This window comes from Mustela erminea, chromosome 11, assembly GCF_009829155.1.
Source record: "Mustela erminea isolate mMusErm1 chromosome 11, mMusErm1.Pri, whole genome shotgun sequence".
In the NCBI taxonomy this organism is placed as follows: Eukaryota; Metazoa; Chordata; class Mammalia; order Carnivora; family Mustelidae; genus Mustela; species Mustela erminea.
Window position 1 is genome coordinate 20,922,740 of NC_045624.1, and position 20,590 is coordinate 20,943,329.

At 35.8% G+C, this 20,590-nt stretch overlaps 1 protein-coding gene across 3 annotated transcripts in view; it reads right to left on the minus strand.

Moving 5' to 3' along the window:
- The window catches only part of MKLN1 (muskelin 1), a 338,468-nt gene that overhangs the window by 73,905 nt on the left and 243,973 nt on the right, over positions 1 to 20,590 (minus strand). For all 3 annotated transcript variants that reach the window (XM_032305386.1, XM_032305385.1, XM_032305384.1), the window contains 2 exons: positions 11,262 to 11,339; positions 8,438 to 8,503 (listed from right to left, as the gene is read on the minus strand). In XM_032305386.1, the coding sequence (XP_032161277.1) occupies positions 8,438 to 8,503; positions 11,262 to 11,339 (144 nt within the window). The remainder of the gene's footprint in view (positions 1 to 8,437; positions 8,504 to 11,261; positions 11,340 to 20,590) is intronic.

A 20,590-nucleotide genomic window follows, 5' to 3' on the forward strand; every position in this document is an offset into this window, starting at 1 on the left:
TCTATTGAAATATCAAAAACAATGGTTAACACTAGCTTTGAGTTAAAGCTACTCGACACCTGAAGAATAAGGTGATGTACAGCCTTGGCATTCCCATGGAAAACTGGGGAAATCTTTTCCAAATACACTATGGTAGGCTTAACCCCTCAGAAGTCAACATTTAAGTCATCCTAGGTATCTTGAAAATTTGGTTTATTCTAACTCTGAAATGTCTATTATATCCATGGACTGCTTCACTGCAACAAAACTGATTTCTTGCCCCATGAATAGTGGGGTAATAACGTGGTTATCATCCACCTCCTTCTTTATAATAGTGCCTTTCCTTTCTTCAAATATTTCCCCCCACTGAAATATCTTATGTCTACTAGTTACACAAGCCCACCAATTATTTTTTAAAAGTTACAACATTCCCTTTTTTTTTTTTTTAAGATTTTATTTATTTGAGAAAGAGAGAGAGCACAAGCAGTGGGGAGGAGCAGAGGGAGAGGGAGAAGCAGACTTCCTGCTGAGCAGGGAGCCCACTATGGGGTTCGATCTCAAGACCCTAAAATCTTGACCTGAACTGAGGTCAGATGCTTAACCAACTGAGCCACCCAGGTGCCCCTCTTTCTTTCCTTTTTTAAAAGTAAATTCTGTACCCAACATGGGGTTTGAAGTTATGACTACAAGATCAAGAGTCATATGCTCTAACAATTGAGTCAGCCATGTGCCCCTCTTTAAAAAAAGGTTAAGTAGACATACAGGAACATTGTAAAGCTATCTACACACTAATCAGCATGACCTAGGCCTATTTATGTGGAGACTGTCATCTAAGTTAGGTCCCACCATGAACAGCAACAATTCAAAGTGCACCTAGAAATACTGTAACATCATTAAGAAAATTATTGCCATTCATAGAGCTTTCTGTCATATTTTCATAGAATTTCAAACTCTAAGTGAATTTTCTAAGTGAAATGTGCTTTTTTTTAAAAAAAAAAAAGATTTTATTTATTTATTATACATAGAAAAGGAGACAGTGAGAGAGGGAGGAACACAAGCAGGGGGAATGGGAGAGGGAGAAGCAGGCTTCCCACTGAGCAGTGAGCCTGATGAGGGGCTTGGTCCCAGGACCTAAGGATCATGACCTGAGCCGAAGGCAGACACTTAGCAACTGAACCACCCAGGCCCCCGAAATGTGCTATTCTATGCCCAGAAGCTATGGAAATCAAAACAATGCCTCTGGGTAAGAACATACCATTGGAACAGGATTGAGTTCTAGTGTTAACTGGGTAATTAAATCAAATACATGCCACATAAGCCCCCTGGGTCTTAGTTTTTTCACTTACAAAACTCAGTGTGGTGGTGTTCTTCAGATGTAAGTTACATTAAGACATTCTGAAGGCTATCAGACAGCATTTCTATCTCTAAAACATGCACAAAAATAAAAAAATACTCTATAGTTACTAAGGGCCACAGACTCAACAAAAACAAAATTATTGTATCCAATTCTATGACTAACTCAGTACCTAGAACTTTCTGGGCTCTGTACATAGGTAAAATAATGGCAATTATTTGAAACTGTTGAAAAACTATCATATCTCAGAACTATGAAATAATCCATTACCATTAGTTAAGTAACATTCTGTCTCCCAAATGGCATGCAGTAGTACCAGATACTTCAAGTTTTACAGGAAAAAAAAAAAAAAATTGAAGAATTTTCATCTGGCTTAAAAATTATTTGCCAAGGCCTCACTATAATGGCAATTAACCCAGTAGAGGGAGGGTATATAACTAAAATAGCAATAGCAATTGACCTTTTGTTTTATAGTGTTTCTGGGTACCCTCTGGATAAGGTTACCCTGGTTCATTAACTTTAATAACCCTTCCTCTTGGGCTCTGGGTTCTCAATGTTCTTTCTGAAAAGCAGGTCTCTTTGTACGCATAAATTCTCACAGCAAAGAAAACCCACATTTCCACAACAGCCTCATTGATAGCTGAGCAAAATAAAATCTGGCAGAGAGCAAGCATCCCAATGGAATTAATCCAAGATGTCATTCTTGTCTTTGAATGCTTTGTAGTTGCAGTTGAAGTTTAATAGTAAAATTGAATGAATCGGATGGAAACAGGACCTTTTGACATACCTGAATAAAATGCATGACAAAATTTTAATTAAATCATCTAATCATTTAAGTTAAATCATTCAGAGATGAAATATTATCTAGAAATAAACATAAGCGAAAATATAATTTAATGCATAAAGGATATCAAAAACTTTTAAAGATTACAGAAATAACTGGAGAGAACTGTAGCAAGAAAAAAGTAAGGAAAAGAGAAAAAAGAAAACATTATTTGCAACAGGGTCCATTTTCATGCTTATCGGTTATGTAACAATTCACGTACATCCCTGGGCAGTACAGTCCTCTTCAAGCAGCAGCCCTTTCTCCGTATTTTTTTTCTTAAAGGCACATAGGCTGTTGTGGCTCTCCATTTCCCCCAGCACTCAGAGGAATGTTCAGTCAATGTTTTCCCAGGACTAGTCTAAACTGACAAGGTATTATACAGAAAAGAAAGCAGACAGTCCCTATCTTCAAGGAGCTTACAATCTAATCAAGAATGTAACACAAGTACATAAATCACCACAAGGCAGGGCAGATTAAATGCCGTAGGAAAGGTAAAAAGCACCATCTGAGTTCAATAGAGGGAAGAGAGTATACCTACCGGGACTCAAGAAAGGAGGGATCTGACCTATGTATGCATCAGAAGGTGGCTCTGGGGGCACCTGGGGTGGGGGTTCAGTTGGTTAAGTGTCAGGCTCTTGATTTTGGCTCAGGTCATGATCTCAGGGTCAGGAGATGGGAGTCTCCGGAAGGGCTCCATGCTCAGTGGGGAGTCTGCTTGAGATTCTCTCCCTCTGCCCCTCCCCCCACTCACATGTATGTTCTTTATCTCTCTAAATAAATAAATCAATCTTTAAAAAAGAGAGAGAGAGAGAGAAGGTGGTTCTGTTGCCAGAAAGGGAGACAGAACATTTCAAGCATGGTAAAAAGTATAACAAAGGCACAGAGACAGAAAAACATATGAGAAATGTTTTATTTATAATTTTTTTTAAAAGATTTTATTTGAGAGAGACTGAGCATGAGTGAGAGAGAGAACCGGAGCAGAGGGGTAGAGGGAGGGGGAGAAGCAGGCTTCTTGCTGAGCAAGGAGCTGACACGGGGCTCGATGCCAGTACTCTGGAATCATGATGGAGCTGAAGGCAGTCGCTTCACCAGCTGAGCCACCCAGGCACCCCACATGAAAAATGCTGTAAAACACATGGTCTCTAAAGTCAGGCAGATCTTGACAGAACTGTAGTTCTACCACCATGGCTGCATAACCACCACTGCTTTCCTTAACCCCTGGTTTCCTCATGTCCAAAATGGCACACCACAGCACCTAGCTCATAAAGCTACTCTGAGAATTAAATTACATAATGCATGCAAAGTGGTTAAAACTCTGTGATGAGTAAATGCACTGTTCAATTTAAAAGAACACAGAAAGTACCAGGTAGTAATGAGGTTAAAAAGACAGGTAGTGGCCAGACTGTGGAAGGGGTTAAATGACAATATAAAGGCTTTGAAATCAACTCTACAGACAAGGAATAGCTTCAGAAGATCCCAAGCAGAAAGCGGTAACAAGGCCAGCTCTGAACCTGCAGCATCATACGACTTGCCCGAGAAGGAGAAGCCAGCAAAATAGAGGGACTGGAAATGAAGTGACCAGTTAATAGCCTATGTTCAAAATGTCAAACCAATTTCATTCTGAGACTAATGAATCAATCATCAACCAGTGAGTCAATCTGTCATTTCTGAGGCCACAAAAACTAAACTTCAACCACATTCTTTAGTACAAGTCTTTTGGGTACCAGCAATACACATCTCATATATACTAAGAATAAGGTAGAAATATTAACACATCAGTGTCTTTACACCATTCAGCACAAAAAAGTAGGCTTTTTATTTTATGAGTCCAACTGTAAGATCTATCCTTCTACTCTGACTCTTAATGGGTAAATCAGACTGTGCTGACTGAATAATCCTCCACAAGATGGCACACTATTTTCATAATTAAATCCATGTTTCCACCTCCAAACAGTATAGAATACAAATACTATACACCCATACAGCACGGACCCAATGTTAAACAAAATTTATGTGTCAAAAAGAAGAGGTAGGAGAAGAGTTAAAAGGATACTGAAGGAGGTTAACTTAATTCTTAGTTTAATACACACACCTAGAGAAAAACAAATGAAATGGAAAAAAAGTTTTAAGAGACACAAATTTATATTCAAGATAAAAATGAAACCCTGTCAGGACATTTGATATTCAAGAGTTTAGTCCTTCTGAAAATACATTTGGTAAGACCTTAAACTGACATGAGAATTTTGAAGAGAGGAATGAACTAGAAGGAAAAAGCTATTTTACATGTTCTTTAGCCTTACCTTCTTCAGCCATTCCCCTAACTCTTATGACCCAGCAGGTTATCAACTAGATTCATCTGTCTCCCTTTTTAAACAGAACTACAGGGGCGCCTGGGTGGCTTGATTATCTCAGGGTCCTGGGATCGAGTCTCGCATCGGGCTCTCAGCACAGCGGGGAGCCTGCTTCCCCCCCTCTCTCTCCACCTGCCTCTCTGCCTACTTGGGATCTGTCGAATAAATAAAGAAAAATCTTAAAAAAAAATAAATAAACAGAACTGTATTTTTATATAAAGCTATGATTATAAATCTAGAGACTGCTCCTTTGGTTGAATTCAATATACATCATATATCATACATATGTCTTTTTTTTCAATATACTTTGTATTTTTTTAAAAGATTTTGTTTATTTATTTCACAGACAGATCACAAACAAGCAGAGAGGCACGTGGGGTTTGATCCCAGGACCCTGAGATCATGACCTAAGCCAAAGGCAGAAGCTTAACGCACTGAGCCACCCAGGTGCCCCTATTCTTTGTATTCTTAATTAAGGCTGTATTTCCAGAATTCCTTTCTGATAACTATATGAAAGAAAAAAGATTCAATAACTGGTAGCTAAAGAAACAGCCAAATGCATATGTTTGTAATTAACAACTAAAATCCATATTCACCTATTTCCTTCAAAAGTTTAAGGAATTTAAGGAAAACCTATATATGGCACTGTGGGGGAAAAAAAAAAGGAAGAAAGGAAGAAAGAAGCAAGAAAGCAAGCACTTTCATATAATGAGTACAGAAGAGTCAAAGGTTCAGATTTTCATAGAAGGGCTCTACCAAGTGACAAGCAACACTCCTTTAATTTCTTTTGTAGATACCAAATACTGGGATTTTCCCTGAGTCTTACTACCTTTCCTGAGAGAGGAAAAAAGGTGGCACTACAGATTCTCAAAATTCAATGAGAGTTACCACCCAACAAAGAATTGCCTGGTAAATTTTCATCTAAACAGACTTCCACACTGAAATAGAATAGACATACCTTTTCTTTCTTTCTATCTGCCTTATTTTACCCAGAGTTGAAGAACTGAAGTGGAGAGGTGCCAGGTATAGGGATTATACTCAATAAAACTGACCAATACATGAATAGGACAAAATACTACATTTCTTCTCTAACATGGTATAAATGATAGAATTCACTTAGGATGACAAAAAGCTCTGAAATTAAATAGTAAAATTTATACCATCAAGTATTTTTCCAAATTGTTACTCTACTTTTAGAGCTGTAGCAAAATGGAAAAAACTATAAAGGCAGGGGGGAGAATTCAGCTACCATTATATTTTTAAGAAAACAAGATACACAAAATACCGGGAAGCAGTAATTGCTTTGAAATATAAGCCACTTCAAAGATGAAATGAAGTTTTACACTAGTGAAGTTCTTAACTTTTTGAGTTAAGATTCCTTTTGATGATCTGAATTCATAGATTCTCTTCCTAGGAAAATGTACACACAAACAAAATTTTGTATATAACTTCACCAGATTAAGAGCCCTTGCTCTGGAAATCCTTAAAACGAATACTTAAAATAATGACTGGGTCTTTCTATTATGTTTCACTACTCTGGCATCAGCTTTATAAAGATAAAACTTCTAGGTTCTTCAAACTCTACTCGGGGAAAGTCATTCTTTACTACTAACTCCACCTAATCCTTATCAGCAAAACTCTAACCCCCCCCCCCCCAAATCTTACAAATATATTTATGGTTTCCCTTCCTCTCTAAAATATCAGTGAGGACAACAGAGATAAAAGATGAGGCAAATATATTAAAATAACACTGGTTAGTTAAAATGTGGGATTATGGGTCAGTTATTTTTTCCCCTCAACACTACTTTTCAAGTTGTTTTAAATTATTTCCACTGTGAGAGTCTGTCAGAAACAGAAACCAAGGATTAAAAAGGCCTCTAGACTTACATAAAACTCTCTCAACAAAGCCCATCAGTATATACTGTATAGTAATACTGCACATAAAAATACAATTACATAAATAATATACACATTATATACAAAATACATTATTTAACTCTCCCAATAACTTATTCTTCCCATTTTTTTATCATCATAATAACTCATTCATGATCAAAAAGTGAGTGGTAAAGTCAGGATTCAAACCCAGGTATGTCTAAAACATACACCCCCTTCTCACAAACTAAACCCTCAACCATTATATTTGATTGCTATGTCAGTAGGACTGGACTAGAAAAAGTTCTCTCAAAGATTTACAATGAATATGATCTCTCTGAAGATGACCAAGATCAACCTCATGGTAGCAGTTATAATAGGGCTCTGGTATAGACATGATAAAGTATATGAAAAAACCTTGGTAACTGATGCTATTAATGGTTTTATAATAGAAATAGAAAGATTTGTAAAGAACAAATCCGAAGATACTCCAAATTCTGCTCTGCATGCAAATTAAACTCGGAAAGCATCAAATGTTGCCTAAAAGAATGCAAAACTCCTTATAACATTTAACTTTTCTATCTTGATCCCAAGGTAATGACAACTATGGCCTTAAAGAAACACAGTCTATATACCAGAAAAGAATAAGTGGAATCATCAAAAATTTTTAAATATATTAGAATACATCCAACAACATGGAGCGTCTGGGTGGCTTAGTTAAGCGTCTGCCTTCGGCTCAGGACATGATCTCAGGGTCCTAAGAGCCAACCCCATGTTGGGCTCTCTATTCAGAGGGGAGTCAGCTTCTTCCTCTCCCTCTGCTCCTCCCCTGCTTGAGCTCACTTTCGCTCTCTCTCAAATAAATAAAATCTTTAAAAAAAAAAAAAAAAGAATTAACGCCTATGTGTATTTATTGGACTCTCAGAAGAAAGGATGCCAAAAAAAAAAAAAAAAAAAAGAAGAAGAAGAAGAAGAAAAGAAGAAGAAAGGATGCCTATGGTTGAACCTGTATTTGTGGGAGGGAAAGGATTTGGGAAAATAGACCAACATTAATTAGGGGAGCAAGTTCAGATACCCTAAATGAGTCTCTTCTACAAAGAAACTAGTAATACTCCTAAACCAGCTCACAGGTTACTATAAAATTTTAGCAGTTAATTTTCAGAGAGATATCGTGACTTCTCTCCTTGTTACTTACAAAACATTTGTGAAAATATATTAATGCCCAGAAGATTATTATCGGCATTGTGATTAATTTTTATTCTTATTTCATGATGTGAGTCAACAAAAATTACTCCTGAGGCACTCTAAGTCAGCATTAACACAGTAACAGAAAAAAGTAAAAGTAAAATATTACTTGAATGGATATTGGCACTCCCTGAAGTAAAGTATTCTAAAACCAAATAATAAAGTAAAATTATACTGAATTCTTATTATTCACTTTTCCAGATAGTAACTTAAAGCCTACTATAATTTTAGCAGTAACCTCTAAATACAATGGTACCTAAGCTGTCTGAGGCTGCAGAAACCTAAGTAAAATTTTTTGTACCAAGATACAGAATAAAGTCTAAAAGGCGAAAAGAAGTAGATATAACAAATTATTTATAAGTTTGTGAACAGTCTTAAGCAATTAGTGAATTTATCAACAATTAAGCTACTTAATTTGATATTCGCTCTTGAAAAATACCTTAATTCTCTTGCAGTAATTCCCATATTATGGCATTAAGATAGAAGTGCACTGAAAAATCCAGAGGTACTCTACAGTTTACTAAAAGATTCGAACATATATAAACCCACACACACTCACAAAGAGAAAGGGCCGCACATTTCTTTGAGGTTACCTAGTTTCAATTGTGCAGCAGCCTCCCTTCCCTCATGTGTTATTACCTTGTTAATGTAAACCTGTGACTAATCTTCTATTTTCTTTGCTACTTGGCTGTATGTCTGATAACATTTCACCTCTGCAATGAATGGAAGAAGTATCTTTGTGCTTAGCTGATATTTTAGAATGCATAACTTTTAAAAGTATTGGTTTCCACAGCAAATATTCCTTACCTGTTTGAACATCAATAACCATCTGATGACCCCCTCTCATTCCTGGTCGGTTATCCTCTCCATCACCTGAAAAAGAAACAAATATGTTCTTTAAAAAGAGTAACACAGAATAACTGGAAATCCAGAGTAACAGCATTCATAAGTCTACAACGAGTAGTAAAACTAACAAATATTTATTCTTTCAACATTAAAAAGCAAATAAAAAGACTCAAAAGAAATAATATAACTGTGTTTATAATAATTACCCTTTTTTCCAATGCTTTCAGGCTATTAATGCAACAGGGAGCTATTTTTAATATATTTATGACCAGTGCCATATCAGCAAGAAGGTAGGATATTCCACAAAAAACATTAGACAAAAAACAAATGGCATGACAAAGTGAAGGTGGAAAGCAGTTACAGAATTAGATCTCAGGTCTATATTCCAAGCATACCTAATTATACCTAGTATAATGAGCAGTTTTAAAGTTCATACAACTGGGACGTGTGGGTGACTCAGTTGGTTAAGCATCTGCTTTTGGCTCAGGTCATGATCCCAGGGTCCTGGGATCAAATCCCACATTGGGCTCCTTGCTCAGGAGGGAACCTGCTTCCCCACCCTCTCTGCTTGCCTCTCTGCCTACTTCTGATCTCTCTTTCTGTCAAATAAATAAATAAAAGATCTTGAAAAACAAAACAAAAAGACTAAAAAAAAGTTCATACAACTAAGCTACCGAAAACCAACATGTTATCAAGTTTTGTATTAATTTATATTATCACATAACTTACCAACTATTTTGAGTACAGCACATTTTTGAGCAAGAAGTTTAAGATTTACTTCCTTTTGATTCCTATTTCCATGGTGGAGCTTAACAGGCAGTTTGAAATATGATCAGGGAAACTTTTAAACTTTTGTAGAACTGCTGTTCAACTTGTATTTAATCTTACCTTATACAAAATCTTAATATAAACAAAGATACAACTTCATTTCAATGATTCAACAAATTGCAGGATTCTAATGTCTGTCCTGATATAAAACAGAAAACCTAAGGTTTTCTTTATTATTCCCCTATTAACTGAAATACATTACTTTGGCTAATAATTTTCCATGTCTCAGCTTTCTCCTAGGTAAAACAGGGACCATCCAAGTTTTTACTAATTTCACTGGAGTACTATGAAAAATACTGAAATGTCAGTTCTCTCTCTCTCTCTTTTTTTTAAAAAGATTTATTTATTTATTTATTTATTTATTTATTTATTTATCTGACAGACAGAGATCACAAGTAGGCAGAGAGGCAGGCAGAGAGAGAGGGGGAAGAAGGCTCCCCGCTGAGCAGAGAGCCTGATGCAGGGCTCGATCCCAGGACTCTGGGATCATGACCTGAGCCTAAGGCAGAGGCTTTAACCCACTGAGCCACCAAGGTGCCCCTGAAATGTCAGTTCTTATATAGAGAAAATATCATGCCAAACTGAAACACTCAATCCATTACTACTGTATTCAAAGACTTCTCATTCAGAAGTTCTCCGTAAATTCTTTCTCCGTTCCAATATAGTTAAGATTTCACTGCTCGTTATCACTGAAGTTTTATCTTTGTCTTCCTTCTTCCCCCACATTGCCACTTTCAAGAACAGAAGAAACTAAAATAAATTTACTGTCAAGAAGTTTACATTTTATATATTTAACCCATTAGTTTTCAAATACACAATTATAATGTCTGCTACAGCATTTGCTTCTCTGACAAAAATAATCTCAAAAATGACTGAGAAAGCAGGAGAAATGATGTCTGAATAACAGAAATTATGGAGGTTCATAAGCAATTTTCTCTAGAATATTAATGTTTAACAATATCAGGGAAGACCTTTCTCCCAATTTAAGAGAAGTGCTTAGCAATTTATGAAGACTGTCAGAAAAAAGCTAAACATCCACAGAATTGCCTTCTCTTAATGCAAGTAATTGCACTAAACAATCGCTACACTTTCCACTACATTAACATCTGGCAAAGCAATGAGTCAAGATCAAGAAGTGACAAAAGGGGCGCCTGGGTGGCTCAGTGGGTTAAGACACTGCCTTCAGCTCAGGTCATGATCCTAGGGTCCTGGGATTGAGCCCCACATCGAGCTCTCTGCTCAGAGGGAAGCCTGCTTCCCCCCCACTGCCTGCCTCTCTGCCTACTTGTGATCTCTCTGTCAAATAAATAAATAAAATCTTAAAAAAAAAAAAAAAAGTGACAAATACTTTCCTCTGTATAAAAAAATGATCAATGGAGAAGACTATGCGCTAGATCAGATTTTAAGTTTTGATCAGTACCCTCTAAGGTCGACAGCTCAAAGAAGGAAGCATGAGTCCCAGCGTTTAAGGCTCCAAACTCACTGTGGTACTCAATGTAAATCCCTCAGAGAGTTACCTGTATCAGTATTTATTTTTATCAGGGTTACTACACTAGTTTTCATTCGTATCTGCATAAAAAGTTCCACAGATTTAGAATAGTATGCTCCATTTCTACTTTCCTCATAAGCCCTGTTCACTTCAGAGAGCAATTCTGCAAAACTGAGGGTTTATCAGGAACACATCTGGTATTACAGCACTAAGCCTGTAAATTTATAGTACCTCTATAAAAGGAGTTTATGAGGGTATTCTGTGTAAAAACTGTCCAAAAACAAAAAGGTTTCAAAGAAAAGTTTAATATAGTAAACTAATTCTGCCATCTAGTTAAGGAACCTATGTCTTGTGTTAAACACTCGTGTTTCCCAAACAAAGTAAAACTGTAAAACTTGTGCTACCCTGGGAAAAATGATACTAAGCCATTAAAGCAAAACCACTCACAATCCAAAGAACAACACTTACCTTTGGTGCTTTTGGGAATGATTTGACTCCATCGTGGCTTATATTCCTGTTGGCTGATGTACTGATTGAACAAACCATCTGCAAATATCAAATGAGGGACAATTATTTATACCTTAACTGGCTTTCACCTTTTGTTATAGCAAAAAAGACAAAAAAGCCTGTATTAACAAGGGAAATTATTAATATGTCACTAATACACTAATAACAGCACATTTTCAGAAAATGTATCACCTCAGTTTTCACACTATCTCAAATACATAAAGTATTAGTTGACAAAATCATGTAAACAAATTGTTTTAGTGGCAGCTCATACTAAATTTACTATGTTTTCCCCATTTTTGTCACGACAAATACAAGAAAACTAGAGAAGAAAATGAGTGCCTCCTACTGGGTATTTAAAGATACAAATGTAGTGATCTGAAGGGGTGGGTGCACCTGATGTTTATAGCAGCAATGTCCATAATAGCCAAACTCTGGAAAGAACCTAGATGTCCATCAACAGATGAATAAAGAAGATGTGGTGTGTGTACACATGTACACATGTGCGCGCGCGCACACACACACACGGAATACTATGCAGCCATAAAAAATGGAATTGTGCCATTTGTAACAACATGAGTAGAACTAGAGGGTATTATGCTAAGTGAAATAAGTCAATCAGAGAAAGATAATTATCATATAATCTCTCTGATATGAGGAATTGAGAGGCAGGGCGGGGGGGGGGGGGGGGGGGGGGAGGGTCGTGGAGGGTAGGGAAGGAAAAAATGAAACCAGATGGGATCAGGAGGGAGACAAACCCTAAGAGACTCTTAATCTCATGAAACAAACTGAGGGTTGCTGAGGGGTGGGGGGAGGGTAGGGATAAGGTGGCTGAGTTATGCACATTGGGGAGGGTATGTGCTATGGTGAGTGCTGTGAGTGTGTAAGCCTGATGATTCACAGACCTGTACCCCTGGGGCAAATAATACATTATATGATAATAAAAAATTCAAAAAAAAGGAAAAAAGAAAACAAGTGCCTCAACAACTTTGATCTTTGGTCTAGGCCCTTATATCTTCAGGAAAAACAAAACTAATTGTTTAAAGTGAAAATTACATTTTGACAAAATTTTCTTTGAGTACAAAACCACAGAGATAAAAGTAGCAGTACCAGTATAGTAACATATTTACTGAAAACTTACGAAATGTCAAAATTCACTCTTAGTTAAGACAGACTAAATATGACTTCATTAAAAAAAAAAAAAAAAAACAACTTTATGAACTAGGTATTACAGATAGGGAAATGCGTGTTTAGGGATATTAGGGAACTTAACCAAAATCAAGCAGCTCTTAAGTGGTAGGCAGGGACTCATGTTTCACTCTGATTTACTTCTGAAATTATTTCATCAATAAATTCTTAGTTTACTTCTTAAGAGGAGTTGTTACCCTAGCTGCCATAGTGGTTACAGAGACTGAACTCCCCATATAATACCCATTTCATCCCAAATAATTATCAAGCCCTAATCCCATGCCCCTCAACAAAGATTAATTTAGAATGGTGTGGACACCAATTCTGGCTAATGTAGCCAATATTTCTCTTGCTTCTAAAGAAACATGCCAAGAAGACAAATCTACTTTTATTCTTCTGGAAATTTTCCTATCTGTATGCAATGTACATAAGTGCTACAGCCAGTCTGTACAAGTATGAGGATGAAGTCAATTCAACAATGATGACAAAGCAGACACAGGAGAAACTGGAACACTGAAGTGACCAACCATGAAATCTACCTCTGGACTTGTTATGTTATTTAATAACATATTCTTACTTTTTTCACAAGGGTTTCCTTTTACATGAATCCATATAGATTATAATTTATAAAGACAAATTTACTATAAATTCTATCATCTGACTCTGATCTCAATCTGAAAAAAGGTTTTCCCTTCTTCTTCATTTAGTCCCTGAATGTAAATACTTTTCCAAAGAATTTGTAAGTAAAACTGTCTGTTCACCAGGACTTACACACTTGCCACAGACTGTGTAACGTACAGACATCTCCCTAATGTTTCTCTTTTCTGGGTAATTACGAAGCTCAGCTGCAATCATAACCGTTAGCTTTCAAGTCTTTTCAGATGGCTTTAACTGAAAACTTCCATCCCATCTACTCCTCTAGTCCTCCTTCAGGACTTCAAAATTTTTGCAATAAGAAAGTACTAATATTCTTCTTTCCTTCTGAAGTCAGCACTCAGACAGTAGCATTTGTATTTTAATTGTTATAGTAAGGAGAACAAGTAGATTTGCAACTTATTTTATTAAGAGTGTTTCATAATCTACTCCCCTGTGGGCTTTTCTGATAATTCTTGCTCATCCAGCTTACTCCGACCAATACTCTCCCATTACAAGAACTGGAAAACTTCTTCTCAGATAAAATTAACAGGGGTTCCTGTTAATAATGATGATAATAAAATATGAATCATAAATTTAGAATTCTATAGATATAAAACGTAACTGAATTTTATTCAGTTTTAAGACAGACACATAAAAGTTAAATAATCCTCTTAAAAAAAACAAACAGAAGATACATTTGATAAAGACAATGATTTTAAAATATGCATTAATTCTACATAATGGCTACCTGAAGAGAAAGAATAAAGTAAAAGACATGAATATACGGAGACAAGTACAAAACTAAGAAAGACAAGGAAACTGCAGACATGAAAAATAGAAAGCAAAAATACAGAAAATTAGAAAAGTCATACATTTTGTATTTTTTTTAACAGTAACCAATTGCCATATTACCTAAGTCTCTGATTCTAGTTATAATTAGCAATACAACTTTGATAAGTTCCTTATCTGTAAAACTTGTGTTTAAGAGTTGGATAGGGCCAGGGGTTCCTTCCAAATTCTGGCACACTAAGATTCTACCACTGTTATAATCAATATATTTACTGGAATTATGTGCATCCGGCCAATTTTACTTTATGTAAATATATATATATATATATATATGTAAGCCTTCATCTCCTCTTTCCCCTTAAGCCTTACAGCACCATTTGGAAAGAGAACTCATAATCCACTGGGGAAAATTCTTTTAAGAGTGATCACATCAATAGTTCTATTCAAATGAAGGACCCCATCCTTGATCTTTCAAGTCCTTCTGAATATTGCAAATAAAATTAAAATCTCTGATTGTTTCCTCAACCAATCGTTCTCTTTTTTTAACCAATCCCACTCTTACTAACCTAAAAAGCTTACAAATACTCTACCCATCAAAACTTCACATTATTTTTCCTTTATCAAACACAACTGTCCTAAGAAAATATAGTGCCAGTAATTTTCAAAGTAAAAAGAACAAACTCCCCAACATTATATAATTTCTGTAAAATAATTTGTAAATGCACACACAGACACACAAGTGGAAAAAAGTAAGACACTGCCATGTGTCAAAAAGTTAAGTGATTTTCTTTGGTTCCCAGGATTAGGATGATTTTTTTATTGGGGGTTTTTTCTTTGGGGGTTTTTTCTTTGAACTTCATTGTTTTCCTAATTCTTTTTTTTTTTTTTTTGCATTGAGTACTATAATTATGAGAAGCCACAAAACAACTAATATACGAATTATTTTCAAACCTCAAAAGATACTTTGTAACACAGTTATTGTAACATACTGTGACATAAGCCATTTTCATAGACTTTGTTACCCCTGAAATGTCCATTCTTCACAACTCACTAGACACATCCACGTTTCTACAATCAGTGCTTTATACGTTAGCATTAGCATGTTTTTAACAAGGACAAAAAGAGCCAAATATGTCCAAAGTTTATTTACAGTCAGGCTTGCAGAGGATATTACTCATAATATTTAAAATATCTGCTACTCCAAATTTAAAATACTAGAAATTATGATAGTCTTATTCTAGGTAGATAAAATTAATCTTCTCCTGAATAATGGACAGTCAATAGCACAACATCAGATATGCTCAGTATAAAATAAAAGCTTAGAGTAGGGGGGGAAAAAAGGCAGGGAATAGGGGAACTTTCCTAGTCACGTGATTGACAGTTCCTCAGAGTCACCTTAATGTTAGTAAGTATCTTACATTAAAACAAACTGCACATAAAACTTCTACTTCCAATAAAGCATATTCCTAGTATATAATGACACCCTAACAAGGCACACCATTTTGTAGCCAAGCAAACATTTGAAAAAAATTAGGGAACTTTAAGATTTGTATCCCTCTCTCCCTAATGAATTCCTTTAGTCTTCACAATTCTAAAAGACAACAGTTCTCTTTGATGTCTCCTCCCCTTCTGCAGAGACTTTAAGAAACATGAAGAAAATTATTCAGATATAGCATTATCAAATCTGGAAATAACCTTTCAAAAAAGATCTTACCATAGAAAAAAGAACTGACTTTTATTGAGTACCAACTATGAGCAAGGCACCACAAAGGTTAAACTAATTTACTCCTTAAAATAAACCTATACAATGGTGATTATTAATTACTGCAAAGGTTAAAAAATTAAGGTTCAAAGAAGTTAAGTAACATGCCCAAGGACTCCCAACAAAAAGGTATAAAGCTCAATTTCAAAGTCTCAAATCTTTTCAACTCTCCAGACTAAATACAAAGATAGCTTATATATATATATAATGGATTAACACACATTTAATAGATTAATTTTTTTTTTTTAATCTAAGATAAAACACTGTGACAGACCTGGAAAAATTTACCTAATCAACAATACATGGAAAAAAACCAAGAATTTGTTTGGAAAAGCAAACGTGCCATACCAGATCATTCTACTACATATTAAACAAATCCAATATTAAAAGATTAAAACAAAAAGAGTTGAAGAAAATTATTTATGTTTCAAGGGAAGCAATGTAATCTCCTCTTAAATGAAGACCTACTGCTCCTGTGGCTAAAGTTTACTTTTTATGTTTCATTTCTTTTCTGGAATGCTGGTTTTACCACCACTCTAGATTATTTACTTACTGAAGCATTTCTGTTGGTTGGAAGTGGTGCAAAAAAGCAATGGTTTTTTTGAGAAGCTAGCTATTCTACCAAAAAAACAAAACAAACAAACAAACCAAACCAAACTGAACACCTCTTCTTTTGAAAGAAATTATGGCTTACCATAAGACAAAAGCTGGAAATCTATAAATTTCAGCCCTCTCACATCCCTCTACACTCCCAACTATCCAACTCTATTATTAGCTTATTGACACTGATTCATGTTATAATATTAAGTCATCTAACACTCCAAACAAAAAAATTACAATGACTTAAAAAATACGTATCTGCATTTTACAGAGAAACATGATAAATTAAAGACAACTCTCATTTAATCTATTCTATTATGCATTATTGTTTCTTGACAGGGAAAGTGGGTTATCAATAAACAGTCCAGATGGATCTGGAGTAGGTTAGATGGCATGGCTATATAATAACTTTCAATGAAATGACATGCTTTAAGAATCTTCTTTATGTCTGTAAAAAGAAAATACAAATAATGCAAATGCTTTTTAAGGCTTTGGTAAATAGTAATAGTACATGCTACAGAAACTTTATTTTTTTAATAGATTTTATTTATTTTATTTTAGAGGAGAGTGTGTGTGTGTGTGAGTGGCTAGGGGAGGAGCAGAAGGAGCGGGAGAGAATCTCAAGCAGACTCTGTGCTGAGTGTGAAGCCCCACACAGGGCTTGATCCCATGACTGTGAGAGCAAGACCTGAGCTGAAACCAAGAGTCGGCTGCTGAACCAACTGAGCCACCCAGGTATCCTGAAACTTCATTTTTAAACAGAACAGGTTTAATTTCTAGAAATAAAACAGTCATAAACTTGAAATCCCTAGAAACAATCAATAAAAATGGTACAAAGATTAAAGAAGGATAAGGATTTTTTTCAAAATACACGGCTTTCAGTATCTTGTTTTAATTTAAAGAATTCCCTTTTAAGATCTAAAAATAAATGAAAGTTGACACCTCTGCATCCCAAACTTTCACCATGTTCCCTATATTTCTAATTCTTGAAAGATCTTGCTACTAATAATAAGCCTTTTGTTTTGGTATTCCTACTTGTAGATATTTTACATAATTCAGCAAAAAAATTTAAGCTCTCTGTTGAAATAATGACATTCTCATCTACAAAAATATGACAACACCCATTCTACTGTTTTGAAAATCTCAAAAACAAATAAAAAGTGAGGCATTTAAACATTCCTGTGAACTAAGTATAAAAATTACTTCCATGCTTTAAGAGGAAGTCAGGCAGTTGCTAGTATTTCTTTCTGACAAACATCTACAGCAGGAAATCAGAAGGATCTGATAAAAGTAAAACTATACAAAAGAAATGAAAGTATCACTTAGGAGAAAGCATGCTAAGACTGAGTTGCTAACAATTTTCAAACTATTTAAAGTCTCCAGGCCCAACACCACCTCATTTTTCCCCCTATGATTAAGACTATAATAAACACATTTCATACAGTCCTAACTAGGTACAAGCTGTTCTTGTCTCCAATAGTGAATACCCACTTAATTAGAAATAGTGAATACCCACTTACATTAGAAAAAAAAAAAAAAATGAAACTTACAAAGTTTTTACCAAGAGAGAAAAATGTTCAAACCTCATCCAAGGTTAAAAAAAAAAAGCATATACAATAGTACTTCAACCCATACCCAAAGTTCTCACTTCTTTCTCCCCCCCCCCCCAAAGATTTCATTTATTTATTTGACAGAGAGACAGCAAGAGAGGGTACACAAGCAGGGGGAGTGGGAGAGGGAGAAGCAAGCTTCCCGCCAAGCAGGAAGCCCGATGTGGGATTCTTGATCCTAGGACCCTGGGATCATGACCCATGCCAAAGGCAGATGCTTAATGACTGAGCTAGCCAGGCACCCTCTATCACACATTTCTCATCAACAAACTGATGACAGGGGTGCCTGGGTGGCTCAATTAAGTGTCCAACTCTTGATTTTTGCTCCAGTAATGATCTCAGGGTAGTGAGACAGAGCACCCCTCCCAGGCTCTTGGAGCCTGCTTAACATTCTCTCTCTCCCTCTGCCCCCACCCTGCTCCCATGCATACTCACTCTTTCTCTTTCTCTCTTTAAAAAGGGAGGAGGAGGAGGAGAAATCCTAAAGTATATATGCTTACGGCAGAAGAAAAATGATCCTAGATACAAGATCGGGGCACCTGGGTGGCTCAGTCAGTTAAGTGTCTGCCTTCTGCTCAGGTCATGATCTCAGGGTCCTGGGATTAAGTCTCCTGGCAGGCTCCCTGCTCAGCAGGAAGTCTGCCTGTGCCTCTGCCCCTTCCCCCACCTCATACTCACAAATACAGAGTCTTAAAAAAAAAAAAAGATACAAGATCAATGATTCAAATATTACTGAAGAACAAAAAGATCAGTACATATTTGGGTAAAATTACCGAACACTGACTGAATACAGTAATAATAAGACTAGTAATATTTTATAGGGTCTTTGAATGTGGTATCAAAATAAAGAACAATAACTTATGAGTTGGAAGATGATCAGATGGGAGTTGAAAAATCTACTATGTCCTAATACGGGAAAAATGGAAAAGCACTGATTAATTTTGTTAAATATGTATACTTGCTGTAATTTCTTGACTAATATAGTCTAGATAAAGTATGTTGCTTCCAAACAAAAAGAAAAAACTAAGAAGATTAAAAAGTTTTAAGAGTTAGCAACCAAAAAAAGGGACATGACAAAGTATATACAATAAAATGGTAATTATTAAATCTATTTATTTACCACCAATTCAATCATGTAAATGAAATAAATACTCAAATCAAAAGAAGGCAAATTTTTTTGAACTAAATTTATAGGAGACACTTCTTTAAAAAAAAAAAAGGATACAGAATGGTTGAAAATAAAAGGTAAAAAAAGAAACATTATGCAAATACTTACCAAATGAAAGCCTAATGTAAAACAATTTATACCGTGAAGCAAAAACACTACTAAACTCAGCCACAGCAACTTCTTGCTAGACACGTCTCCAATGGCAGGGGAAACAAAGGCAAAAATGAACTATTGGGACTTCATCAAGATAAAAGGCTTTTGCACAGCAAAGGAAACAGTTGACAAAACCGGAAGACAACTGATAGAATGGAAGAAGATATTTGCAAATGTCTTATCAGATAAAGGGCTAGTATCCAAAATCTACAAACTCAACAGGCCAAAAAAGATAATCCAATAAAAAAATGGGCAGAAGACATGAACAGACATTCCTCCAAGGAGGACATACAAATGCCCAACAGACACATGAAAAACAGCTCAGTATCACTCAGCTCAATGAGATACCACCGCACACCAGTCAGAATGGCTAAAATTAACAAGTCAGGAAACCAAAAATGTTGGCAAGGATGCAGAGAAAGGGGAACCCTCTTATACTGTTGGTAGGAATGCAAGCTGGTTAAAATGCGAGCCACTCTGAAAAACAGTATGGAGGTTCCTTAAAAAGTTGAAAATAGAGCTACCCTACAACCCAGCAGTTGCACTACTGGGTATTTACTCCAAAGATTTAAAATGTAGTGATCCAAAGGGGCACCTTCACCCCAATGTTTATAGCAGCAATGCCCACAATAGGACAACAGCCAAAGTATGGAAAGAGCCCAACAGATAAGAAGATGTGGTGTGTATGTGTGTGTGTGTGGATACTACTCAGCCATCAAAAAATTTGAAAACTTGCCATTTGCAACGACAGGAATGAAACTAGAGGATATTATGCAAGTTAAATAAGTTACTCAGAGGGGTGCCTGGGTGGCTCAGTGCCTTAGGGCCTCTGCCTTTGGCTTAGGTCATGATCCCAGGGTCCTGGGATCGAGCTCCGCATCAGGCTCTCTGCTCCGCAGGGAGCCTGCTTCCTCCTCTCTCTCTGCCTAGTTGTGATTTCTCTCTGTCAAATAAATAAAATATTAAAAAAAAAATAACTCACTCAGAGAAAGATAATCATCATATGATCTCACTTATATGTGGAATTTAAGAAACAAAACAGAGGATCCTAGGGGAAGAGAGGAAAAAATACAACAAGATGAAATCACAGAGAAAGACAAACCACAAGAGTCTCTTAACTCTAGGAAACAAACTGAGGGTTGTTGGAGGGGAGGGGGCTAACGGGCTGATGGACATTAAGGTGGGCACGTGATATAATGAGCACTGGGTATTATATAAATCACTGACCTCTATTTTTGAAACTAATGTTAATTAATTAAATTTAAAACAAAAAAATTAAAAAACACTACCAGAGATAAAACACATTTCATAAATGAGAAACAAAATTAAAGAATTTAAATTGTGTAAATATCTAGACACATGGCTTCAAAATATATAAAGCAAA